General features: G+C 47.1%; 1 protein-coding gene across 1 annotated transcript; it reads right to left on the bottom strand.

Moving 5' to 3' along the window:
* Positions 1–1,571: 1,571 nt before the first annotated feature.
* On the bottom strand, positions 1,572–11,134 carry MYD88 (MYD88 innate immune signal transduction adaptor). The gene is made up of 5 exons (XM_062493540.1): positions 10,792–11,134; positions 6,180–6,311; positions 4,444–4,624; positions 3,842–3,933; positions 1,572–2,275 (listed from the first exon to the last, which is right to left on the bottom strand). Exons 1-5 carry the CDS (start codon positions 11,132–11,134, stop codon positions 2,121–2,123), a joined length of 903 nt encoding a protein of 300 aa, XP_062349524.1. The 3' UTR covers positions 1,572–2,120.
* Positions 11,135–12,960: the final 1,826 nt, after the last annotated feature.

Raw genomic sequence — 12,960 nt, 5'->3', positions numbered from 1 at the left:
GCTCCTCTGTTTGCTTTCCCTTCCGGAAGCAGCACTGTCCCTGTTGGGGGATCACCAAATCACCTATTACAAACATTATCATTTTTCCAGCTGTTATTTTCCCCTCATACGCAGCACAGCAAATCCCAAACCATCAGGACTTGGAAGACATCACACGAGAGGCTCAAGCTGACAAAATTCTCACTGCTTTTGGTACACTTTGCTCAGAAGGGGAGCAAGGGGAAGAGGAAAACCCACTTGTGTTTTTTCCATGCCCAATAGGGGTCTGTGCCCTGCTGTCCATCCCGGCCGTGTCTCTCCATCCCACCTGCATCCCTGGCGTGGGCCATGGCCTCCCTCTAGCGTCCACAGCCCTGGCTCCTCTGCCTCAGCTGCCCCTGAACCAGCCACCAGAGCCCTTCCAGTTCTCCAGCCAGGAAGAATCTGCTTCGGTCCTGCGAGTAATGACCCATAATTGATGTTTATAGACTCTCCTGAGTATGAGAATTCACTGAGCCCCTGGAGCGCCTGGGGATCAAGCAGCCTCCTGAAGCTCTTCTATAATTAACATTTAACGATTATGCAGAAAGCCTGAGGCAAGCAGCTGTCTCCACTTCTGCAGGAAAAGCCCCAGGGCAATAGGGCAGGAAGACAAACTATTCAGAAATCCCTCATCAGCTTAACTTTCCTCCTCCCCGTGCCCACAGATTTCTCACTTGTTCTAGCAAGACAGCTAGGTGCAAAATGTCACCTTGGCACAATGGCAGCAGTTACTTTTGTAGAAGAAACACCCAGCTCCTGGGTCTACCCAAAAATGGCTCCTGCTGCCAACATGATGTGTGTGAATGAGCTTCACCATGCTCAGGTCAAGGGCTGCTACTGTCAGCCAGGAGGAACCAGCAGCAGCAGCTGGACAGGATTTGGCAGCATACCTGGTTAGGAATCATTTACTGACAGGGAACATGAGGAAAGGGGCAGGAGCACATTTCTGTCTCAGACCTGGTAATGCTTTAAAACAAAGCTAAAATTGAAGAAAAAAATAAAATCATATCCAGATACAACCTTAAAAATGTAAACTAGTAAAACATTAAGCTGTAAAATCAACATGCGTCAGTGGCTGAAGTAATGAACAAAGGGGCAGAGTTCAAGCAACTGCAGATACATAAGCAAGATTCCTCTCTTCCCCAATTTAAAAAGTCAATATTTACTGTAAATCTGTTTAATACACCAATGGATTGCTTTAAACACTCCTCTGGGTAGAACTCATGACCTCCACCCTGAAGCACTGAGATCCACTAGTTATGGGCAGGATTCAAGGCCAAGTCTAACAAGCAGAGCAGTCTTGACATTGCTCTGAGCCTTAGTCACAGAAATACAGTAATTATTGTGGCAGTTAATTAAATTAGGCTCTTTCATATTAATGTAACATTCACCTCCATATTTTAAACAGCCCAAATGTCAATTTAATATACTCCTTATTCAGTGTTTAGTCCTGTGCCTTTGAGGCATCCCAAAAGCTGCTGTGTTTTAGAAGGCTTTTAAAGGTGAAAGAATTTGAGATCTGGACCCACTGAGGTGCAGACCTTGGTCAAGTCAATGAGCAACAGCAGCCCCTGCTTTGTGTAGTAAGGACTGTCACTGAAAAGATGTGTTTTAAGACTGAATTCCTCCTGAAGGAGGAGTAAAAATTTAGTAATATCTTGGAATATTAAATGCTGATATAAGGTGACCTGAATAGAGACAGACCTGTCCAATACTGTAAAATTCCCACAAGCCTCGATGTCACTGTAGCTTTGAAACATTGACAAAACCTGCAGTTTGAGGCTCTGAGGTCCTTCTAATTCTTACAACACAGTGTTCCTGTATCAGACAGTTTTAAAATGTGTATTTTTAGTGAAAGTGCTTACTCCACAAATGCTGGATGCTGCTGCTCACTGACTTAGCCCAGAACACCCACACAATTGCTTTATTTCCCCTCTGAGTTGTGAAGAAGTGCTGGAGAGAGTTCTTTGTTCCCAGTCGCAGGCTCCAAGCAAGGATCCAGGTTCTGAAGTGGTGGAAAATGCCGTGTCAAGGACACCCCTGGTCCAAAGGCATAGCCAGGACAGGTTACAAGAGCAGCCAGCTCTCAGGACATTGCATCAGGGCAGCATGAGGGATTTTGCCAGTCTTGTCCAGAACCATTTTTTGGTGCAAGGATTGGTGTAGTCACAAATGGTAATGAACCGTAAGATACTCGGAAACTCGTTTTTCATGGATTTGTACTTGACTGGAATCAGCCGTTTGTGACGAGCACCTGAAAAAGAGGTCCCACAGGCAGAGGGTTACACAGAGCCACAGGCAGAGCCCACATCCATTCCCTCCTGACCACAGCAAGCACATCCAGGTTTGCTCCTGACTGGGCATCATCTGATTATACTGCAACCAGCTCTCAGTCTGGAGAGCAAGTCTCTGAGTCCTGATTTACTCAGGCTGCAGATGTTCCCCAGTCAATCCCCCTGCTAACATGGACTGCTGGTTTTGAGAAACCACAAGATGAGAGCACCCTCCCTGTGACTGCTGCTGCTTGAAGAAGCAGCTCTCCTACAGATGAGTTGTAGCTCTCCATAGAGACACCTGCCACCACCTGCACTGTGCCCAGCATAAATGATGACACTGAGACCAGGATGAGGCAAATAACCAAGATTTAATAACTGCAGCAGATGCTGGAGTAATCCATGGAGCTCCCAGAGCCTGCCACCAAACCCTTCTGTGCATTACTGACACCCCACACAAACAGGTAACGCTGTGACTTCTCTAAGCCTGTACTTCCACCCGTGTTCTCACTGGCAGAGCTCAGGTCACTCCATGCAGATGGAACTTCTTTTTCCTGCTCTAATGGAAGGTGTGATACCCACAAAAAATTGGTGCAGAACTAAAATGACTTTTCTGACTTACCTTTTTTCAAAGTCCTGGGAGTGTTTAATAGATTAACTGATATCATATGAAATTAGTGTGTCAAGGAAGATGAAGTGAATTCCTGTCTCTGCCACCAGCTTCCAGTCTAACCTCTGGCATGTCCTTTGTAATATCACGTCGGATGCCTCATCTAGAAAAGAGGCTTTATATCCAGATACTCTTCCCAATTCTACATATCCTCTATACTATTAGGCTCAGCTGCACTTACTCCCAAGCAATACAGACAACTGTAGAACAACTAGTGGCTAGAGAAGAGCAATCACAACAGACCTGGCAGAAGTAAATTGGTGGCTTTTCAATTCAGAACAAAATATGTAAACATTTTCCCAACCTAAGCTGAAGATTCATTCCATATTTTGTTTACCTGTCCACAATACTCAAGGATTCCTGCAAGAACCACAAAATGGAACGGGCTGGGTTGGAAGAGGCCTTGAAGATCATCTAGTTCCAACCTCCCTGCTATGGGCAGGGACACCTTCTAGACCAGGTTGCTCAGAGCCCCACCCAGCCTGGCCTTGAAATCTGCAGGTTCATTACCTGCCACCTAATTCCCAGCTTTACTCGCATCCTGGATTTATTATACCACTTGTTTCTTTAGCAGCAAAATTTCCTGTATGAATCTGGAAGCCCTTCACAAGCCTGACATGCAGCCCTGACATTTCTGGAGCAGGCAGCATTATCCCACTGACAGCTGGAGCAGTGCAGCACAGGCAGCTTCTTGCTCACGGCCTCGTGAGGAAGGTCAAGAGCAGGACAAGGGATCAAGCCCAAGCCCCTGCCTGCACAACCAAATTATGCAGCCCCTGTTAGTTCCAGTGCCCACTGACCTCAGCTGAAGGCATAGATGTCACTGTAATAAAAATGATAATGTGCAATTGTAAATGGGATATTTGTGTGATCTCACCTGGGGAAAGACTAAGAGCAAATTTGGTCTGGAAATCACATTCATCGCTTTCCAAGTAATCATCCGAAACAACAACCACCATCCTCCGACACCTGAAGATTAAACAGTGGAGAAAACAAATAAAATGTCAAATGAGATGGTTTTCATTCCCACAAACAGAAGCATGTACTGCTCTGAATTGTTCCAGTGGAGAAGACCTGGCTGTGTTCCAGCAGGAATTCACTGCAGAGCAGGAATGACTGACAGACACAATGGTGTTACACAGAAATACCTGATAACAGATACACACTCATATACCAAAAAATGAGGAAACAGTGAAGTTCAGACTACCTGTGCAACCTTTATGTGATCCTGTGTCTATATATGACACACAAGGCAAAGAAAAGTGATTGAACATAGGTAGCATCACCACAGTGGGACCTCCCTCACGAACACAGTGAAGTGACACACTAGGGAACTCCTGAGTCATCCTTGAGCCAACCATTGAGACATTCTTGTAGATTTTTGCTCTTTCACTGGCACCATGCTGCAGACATCACTGTAAAATGAATATAATGTTCCACTGCACTCACAGCTGGCCCCAACAGCCATGGCTCACTTACCTCCTCTCTATAAGTTCTCCACTGATGGACCACACACAGGCTCCTGGCAAGACATCCCGATCAAATACACAGAGCTTCAGTTTGAACTCTGTTTGCTCCAGCTCCCTGATCATCTCCTGGACAAACTGGAGGTCTTTCTGACAGTAGCAGATGAAGGCATCAAATATCTCTGTTCCACTCCCTGAAACCATTAAAAATGTAGCTGTCATCTTCTACTATAAATGAAGTTCACTCCTGTAGTGAACTTTCAAGAACTCCCACAGATTTTAACTCAGAATCAGGAGTCTGACTCTGAGGAAAGCCTTGGCCAAACTTGCAAAGGTAATTTAGCATTTTACTAGATGAGCTGCCCTTCAGCCCAGACTCCTGTCCTTAACAGGGCTGGCAGGAGGTAACACACATCAGTGCCCTGGCTGCTTTCACTGGACAAGCTGTTCAGACACACACATTGCCTGGTAGGGGTCAGGGAAAGGAGCTGAGGTGCTGATAGGCAAAATCTGTGAGAAAACAACATCCAGCCACAGGGAGTCTAGGTGGAGCTGGAAGGAGCAGAGTATCCCAGGGTATGCAACTCAGAACCCTGACACTCTGGGATTTCACTGAGAGTTTCACATCTATAATATCCTTGTGGCTCTGAGTCCTTTCTCCCTAGTTCAGGTCACAGAGATTCAAACTTCCCAACCAAAACAGCATTCAGCAATGTCCTGCCATCTGCTGTCAATGAAGCTAGGGGATGAGCCTTGACATTTGGAGCCTGTCATTTTTATGGCTAAGATGTCAAACCTGGGTACCTGAAGTCATATCCTAATGGGCCTGTTTTCTAACTACATTAATGGCTGGCAGCTCTTATTTATTTAGTGGTTATCCAAATATTAAAGTGCTTCATTTTAAGGGCAATGTTTCTCACAATTAAGTGCCTTAATACTGCTGGATAGTTTCCAACTGTGGTTTTTTTTTTTCCATATCAATGTCACTACAGATATATTCAATTTTTTATGCCAATTAAAGCCTACCACAGTGAAAAAATAGGTCAGGCTCTAAAAGGTGCTGAGTAAAGTATCAACCCAGCAGGCAGATTCAGCCCAAGAAGCATCCAGTGAAGCAGAAGGGGAATGTCTGCCAAGTCAGTCAAACTGAGGGTACTGCTGCAGGGGCATGGTGCTAACCTGGGGGTCACCTCAGGCAAAGCTGCTGTGTACAAACACCAGGATATTAGTCTGTGGACATTTGGGGATGGTTACTGACATCCACACATGCAGCAAAGGTGGCCACCCAAAGTCAGGGCTGCACACACAGCAACATGCACGCACAGAACCCATATCCTCTCTCCACCCACTGCACAGCCAGTCCTACTTCAAACCCACTTCCTTTTCATTCAAGATGGTTCCACCTGCCACAGACATGGCAGGGAAATCACCTCTGACACTCTTCCCCCTGGGCTCCAACCCCTTGAGCTTTCAGCAGCTGCTGCTCTGGGCCAGGCTGAGCTAAGAGACATATTTCTGTGAAGTCTCCTCCCATGTGTGTCCAGTGGCTCTGTGCCAGTCCGTTCCTGGGTGAAACGTTCCCCAGGGTTGCTTTCCCTCTCTGCTCTAAGAAACAGGAAAAATGAAGAAAGCATTGTGGCCTGGGGTATGAAAAGTGTGAATTATGAAAGCAAAGAGGTTTTCTGCACTTCCCATGGGGAAGGAGGTTCCAACACGAGGGATCAGGCAGCAGTGGAAGCAGGCTCTTACCATACGGATCATCCCTGATGGTGATGCCCATCAACTCCGACGTCTTTGGCACGCTGCTGTCCACTGCTGGCACTTGGAGAGGCTGGTTGGCCTCTTCCTGCTTCCTCTTCCAGTACTTCTTACAGTCCTCCTCTGCAAAAACACACAATCAGGGCAAGAGGCTCCTGTGACGTGGTTTACACTGCTGGAGTTCATTAAAACAGGAATAGCTATTTCACGGATCAGGGATGCTAGAGGGAAACCTCCTGTCTGGTTTTTTCAATATGTAGAATTTCTCTCACCTCTTTCTGAATGTCTTGATGCTGCCTCCACCACCTCCTCTAGCAATTAATTCCTGAAAGTCACTCTTGATATTTAAGAAGTACTTTATTTTATTTGTTTTATTCTTCCTCCTCCCCTTAGCTCTACCACATTCCAGTATTTAATTCCAGGAGTAAGGTAGAGAGAAGGTCCCAACTATGCTATCTGCTGTCATTATTCTGCATTTTGGAGCATTTGAAATCACAAAACAGTTGGGGATATGTTTTCATGGTGTCAGTCTTTCTGCCCATGTAAAAAGCCGTAAGACAAGACAAAATGGCCTCAAGTTACACCAGGGGAGGTTTAGATTGGATATTAGGGAACAATTCTTCACTGAAAGGGAGGTCAGGCATTGGAACAGGCTGCCCAGGGCAATGGTGGAGTCAGCATCCCTGAAGGGATTTAAAAGATGTGTAGATGTGGCCCTTGGGGACAGGGTTTAGAGGTGGCCTTGGCAGTGCTGGGTTGATGATCCTGTAGGTCTTTTCCAACCTTAGCAATTCTCTGCAGACACACAAGAGCTGATTCACACCCCCAGCCTTTGCCAGCCAGGACAACTGCAGGTGACAGTGACTATCCACACTCACCACACACAGCAGCACCATCTACAATTTTAAGAAGTCCCTGAGGCAGCTTTTTTGTTGTGCAAGAGCAATAGGGATGCTATTATCCCAAGCAGAGTAGACATGAACCCCACTCTGAAATAACTGAAGGGCAAAGCCCTTCACAGTCCCTGCTGTGAACTTCCCAATAAGTTCAATGAGGGGCACAGATCTATTATAAACAGACTTGGTTTAAATATAAATAATAAATCTAAATGTGAAGTCTCTGGGGAGGCAACACAAAACTCTGCAGACTTTCCTACTCTGCAAATACAGAAAAACTGAAAGTAAAAGGAGATTTGAAGACAGGAATTAAGAAAAAGATGAAACTCCCTAGAGACTTTGCCTTTACTTAAGATTTAAAAAAAACCCCCCAAGTGTTAATCAGTACTGGTCAGCTGGCACAGCTGACTGGTGCAACAGCAGAGTAAAGGATCCCTTGGAAGTGCAGGATGCTGGTGAGTCTTCCTGTAACACTGCCTGGCACGAGGAGGTCTGCAGGAGCCCCAGCTTGAACCTCCATCCCCTGCTCCTATCTCAGCTTTGCATCTCGTCACTGAATTATCTCCAATCTAATAAGGCTCAGATTTGATCAAAGCTTTTCCTGAGGTTCAGACAATGCCAATCTGCTTTTCTTCTCCCCTTAGCCTCCCCAGTCCTGCAGAGGGAAGAATCAGTCACATACTCTACCAGCCAGGAGGTTCAGGTTTCACTTATTTCCTCACTAAAGCCCTAATTCAGGTCCCACCTCTCTGCCAGCTGCCTGTTGCATGAGGTGTGTCAGCAAAGTCAGTTTCTTTGAAATCATAATTAAAGTCACTTTGAAGCTGCCAAGGGGTTCAGCAGTCTCAGAGGAAGGACTGGCACACAACCATCACCTTAAGTATGCCTCAATTTCCTTGGGAGCCAGGTTCATAATCCAAAATACAGCTGAATAGGCAAGAAGAGGCAATTATTTAACAGCATTGCATAGTGCTCAATACAGAAATGTTAATTTTCAGTGTACTTGTTCCAAGTCTTCTCTCCTTGCCTCTGATTTGGGATGGATCAGTCCCCAGCTGGAAACAGCACCTGCTTGTTCAGGTTAATGAGCGTGAACAAGGATCAGGGATGACTTTGGGACCATCAAGAAAAAGGATGCTAAAAACACAACCAAGCAGCAAGAAACTCCTCCAAGCTGTCCTCCTCCACCAAGCACCTAACTAGGCTTTACATTCCTCTGACAGTCAAATTCGCAAGGAATTGGAAAAAAAAAAAAAGAATAGAAACATGAATTCTAAAGTAGAAAATCAGCAGCATGATGAGAACACAGAGAAAACAGACCTGGTAACTGTCAGGCAGGAAAGTAGCACTTTTGTAACAGGTCAGGGAAGGAACAAAAATTACTGAGTTTTAGCAGGAAAGAGCACAAATGTATCAAAGCAAAAAACTTCACATCCCTGAAGATGATTCTATAGCAAAATAAACTGCTGAGGAAGATCACAGTTCCAGTGGTACACAAAGATGCCCCTGGCATCAAGAAATACTGTGCACAAGAGTATATGAAACCTTTCCTTTCCTTTCCTTTCCTTTCCTTTCCTTTCCTTTCCTTTCCTTTCCTTTCCCTTTCCTTTCCCTTTCCTTTCCCTTTCCTTTCCCTTTCCTTTCCCTTTCCTTTCCCTTTCCCTTTCCCCTTCCATCTCTGACTTCAGCAAAAGCTATCAGCACCAGCAACAGGTCACAGGCCCTCAGGGCAGTCCTCAGCCAAAAATCATAAAAGAGGAACAGTCACACTAGTCAGGCTGAGGGTCCACTGGCCCCAAGCCTCATCCTGTCTCAAGCACTCCACAAAACCAGGTGTCTAGAGGGGAACATAAGAATAAGTTTAAAGAGATTTTTCCCTAACAATATATATATATGTGTGTGTGTGTATTTCCCTAAAATCTATCTTTTAGGTCTACAATCTACAATCTATTTTTGTAATCTATCTTTTGGACGATTCACAGTTAAGGAATTTCTTGACTGTATTTTTGTTGAATGGCCCTTAAGTGGGCCCTTCTTTACAGAATTTACCTGTCTCCGCTTATCAGCATGACCCAACTCTGGGTTAAACTTGTGATTTTCCTGCAGCCCAGGCTCTTCCCATTCCTGCTGGAGTCTATTCCAGCTCTGACAAAGTCTATCCATCACACTCCTTTCCAGTGGGACAGACATGTCCTGAGCTCAGAGCCAGAACCACTCTGTGTGATCCCAACGTTTTTGTGAAGCCCCAGATCTTTCGCACAGCTGGAAGCTCCCCCAGATTTGTTAGGAACCCCTGATAATCAGATCACAAAGCACACTGATGCTTTTGTCTTTCCCAAAACGTGGCCTTCAGACTGTGACCTCCTGTGGAAGAACCACAGGACCAAAGGGAACTCCACTGTTTCTTGGTCACGCTCTCTACAGAGACGGATTTGTACATCTTCCTTTATCTCCATGAGTAACAGGAAGTGAGATTTATTACTTCCTCGTTGCTAACTCAGTAAGTTCTGTTATACAACACAGGCCTTCAGGGAATTCTCTGGCTTTAGAAATCCTTTGGCAAAAAATTTCCCATTCTGATGACAGCTGGGTTCCCTCAGAATTTCTCGGATAACAAGAATTCAAAGAGCCCAAAAAGAAAAAGTTATCAGAACAGCAAAAGTACCTTCATTCTTCCCATTGACCTGTTTCAATTTTTTCAGTTTGCATGGAGCTTTCTTTTTCCTCTGACATTATCCAGTTCCACACATCCCTCATCTCCCCCAACATCTTCCTATCATACTACATCCACACATCACAATTTTCACACTGTCTGGTGTCAGTGCAATCTGTCTTCCGGTTAAGAGCATCTTCTGACACACAGAAACTCTTTAATTGAAGGTCTGGGATAAGATAGGGCTCTGGGTTACTTTGCAGGGCTTATGGTTAGCAGAAACACAGCACACATCTCTCCTGGAAGCCAGGTGAAACTTCTGTGAACCACAGAATGGTTTGGGCTGGAAGGGACCTTACAGGTCATCACATTCCAACCCCCTGCCATGGGAAGGGACATTCTCCACTATCCCAGGATGCTCCAAGCCCTTCCCAGCCTGGCATGGGACACTTCCAGGGGTCCAGGGGCAGCCACAGCTTCTCTGGGCACCCTGTGCCAGGGCCTCACCACCCTCATAGGAAAGAATTTCTTCCTTATAGCTAATCTAATTTCTAATCTTCTAATACCTAATCTAAATCTCTCTTCTTTTAGTTTAAAACTATTCCCTCTTATCCTATCACTATCTGCCCATGCAGCAAGTCGCCCTCTCTGTTTTAATAATCCCCTTTTAGGCACTGGAAAGGGCTCTAAGGTCTCCTCAGAGCCTTCTCTTCTTTTTAACACCCCAGCTCTCTCAGCCTGTCTCCAGAGCATAGGTGCTCCAACCTGCGGAGCATCTTTGTGACCCTCCCAACAACACCGAGAATGTCACTCCATAATCTGGAAAGGGCTTTTCTTCCCGAAAGGGATTTGTTTCTTAACCTCACCTCCGCGGACAGAGCAGCAAAGAGCGACACGAACAGAAGGACAGACACGAACAGCATCCCCTCCCTCCCCAGGCATCGAGGAGGCAGCACCGAGGGCAGGCTCCGGGATTCCCGGGGCTATCCGGGATTCCCGGGGCTATCCGGGATTCCCGGGGCTATCCCATCTCTCCCCGTGCCCAGCACCTCACCCACGCTGCCGGCCAGGTCTGTCAGGACATCATCGCGACCCAAGCGGCGCAGCACATCCAGGAGCTGCCCCACCGTGGCCCGGCCGGGGCAGCGTCCCGGCCACTCGTCCAGCAGCGTGGCCGTGGGGTCGGGCAGCCCTTCCAGCCGCCGGATCTCCAGGAAGCTGCATCCCAGCGCCTCCGCCAGCGCCGTCCAGTCCGCGGCCGCGGCCGCCCGCGGGTTGAGGTAGAGCCCGAGGCGGCGGCGAACGCCGTAGTTGAGCGCTACCATGGGCACGGCGTGCAGGTCCAGGGCTGGAGCCGGGCTGGGAGCCGGGCTGGGCTCCGATGGGGCCGTGGCCATGGCCCTGCCGCGCTCCCAACTTCCCCTTCCCGGCACTTTCGCTTCCCGGCTCGCCCCGCCTCTCCACGCCCCCGCAGGGCTCTGCCCGCCCGGCCCGAGCGTGCGGGAAGGGATGGGACAATGGGATGGGACAATGGGATAATGGGATGGGATGGGATAATGGGATGGGATGGGATGGGATGGGATGGGATGGGATGGGATGGGATGGGATGGGATGGGATGGGATGGGATGTCATCAGAACAGCGCCCAGCACCAGGGAAGGGATGGCATCAGGAAAGTGCCCAGCACAGGGATGGGATGGGACAGCATGGGGACAGTGCCCAGCAGCACCAGGGTTGCCCCTGTGCTCAGCAGCACCAGTGCTGTGTCCAGTGCTGGGTTCAAGTCAGGAATGGCATTGAGGGGCTGGAGCAGGTCCAGAGAAGGGACTGGAGCTTGGGAATGCTCTGGAGCACAGGAGGAGTGGCCAAGAGCTGGGGCTGTTTAATCTGGATAAAAGGAGGCCCAGGGGATACATTATCTGAAGATACATTATCTTATCATACTCTCTGAAGGCCCCTCCTGACAGGAGGTTGCAGACAGGTGTGGGTTGACCTCTTCTGGCAGGCAACAAATGATAATGCAAGATGACACAGTCTTAAACCGTGCTAGGTAAGTTTAGGCTGGACATCAGGAAGAATTTTCTCACAGAAAGGATGCCTACATTGGAATGGGCTTCCCCAGAGAGGCAGTGGAATCACCATCCCTGGAACTGTTCAAGGAAAGACTGGATGTGGCACTCACTGACATGGTGATGTTGGATTACAGGTTGGACCCAGTGATCTCAGAGGACTTCTCCAGCCTCACTGATTCTGTGATTGTCCTGCTGGGCTTTGTCCAAATGTCGTGCCCTGCCCTCTGGAGCAAGCTGGACAGGGATCTGTGCTGTGTGTCAGAAGACACTTATGCCAGAGAGAACAGTGCTGTCACTAAAAGCTGTTTCACTCTATTCTCCCCAAATCACCCCCTGATGGCTACATTCCTGCCCAGGTGCCTCATACAACAAATGGTAAGAATTGTTAATATGGCCATGATAGGGCTTGTGTTCAAAATCACTTGGTTTTTCTGCTTTTGGCAGAACAACTTGCTCTTGTGTTCAATGTCTGTTTATTTCTCACTCAGACCTGAACCCATCAACCCAGAGTGTTCAGAGATTTTACAGTATTACAGTTATTCTTTACAGAACAGACCCAGTGGATCTCTAGTAGCAATAAATCCATGTCCCATCTTTAGTGGTCAAAGTGCTCAGATCCGGGCTCGCCTCAGGTAACAATGCTCCATGACAGCACAAACATGGCCATCTCCAAATTCCCAAACTCTTCCAGCCAAGTAGAGCATTCTGCATAAAAATAAAATCCTAAAAATGGCTTGGGATCAATTTCAAACTGGTTTTGATGCCAGGTACAAAATGCAATTCTTGGCTATGAACTGAAAATTTTTTCAGCTTTCAGGATGGTACCAAAAAACAACAGGGTACTGCAAGAAAACTTTCAGGAGGAACACACTGCTTCTCCAAAGTCCTGCAGGAGACCCAGCAGAAAAATATCCTCTGCAGTCTCTATCTATGAAGCTCTGTAGAAATGAGGAAGATGAAATATTCCAGTAGCAAAATCGTTAATTGCACAACGATTGGTGGGTTTAAGACTTTAAAACATGAAAAATTAGCATAAGAAGTTTCAGTTCTGACTGAACACCTGCCACACAAACCAGTGGCTCCAGACTGTAAGGAGAGATACACACTTCCAAACACCCACATCCAGCAAGTGTCCCTGGGAACACCAGACAG

The sequence above is a fragment of the Cinclus cinclus genome, chromosome 1 (assembly GCF_963662255.1).
Source record: "Cinclus cinclus chromosome 1, bCinCin1.1, whole genome shotgun sequence".
Lineage (NCBI taxonomy): Eukaryota > Metazoa > Chordata > Aves > Passeriformes > Cinclidae > Cinclus > Cinclus cinclus.
The sequence above is the reverse complement of the archived record's forward strand: the minus strand, read 5'-3'. Positions and strand labels throughout refer to the sequence as shown.

Bases quoted from the DNA above. Each gene is read 5' to 3' on its own strand.
- MYD88 (XM_062493540.1), bottom strand. From the start codon at position 11,134: ATGGCCACGGCCCCATCGGAGCCCAGCCCGGCTCCCAGCCCGGCTCCA. The intron at 4,625-6,179 runs GTAAGAGCCTGC...TAATGGTTTCAG, and splicing joins CATCAGGGATGATCCGTATG to GGAGTGGAACAGAGATATTT. The intron at 2,276-3,841 runs GTGAGATCACAC...CCTCTTTTTCAG, and splicing joins TGCTCTTAGTCTTTCCCCAG to GTGCTCGTCACAAACGGCTG.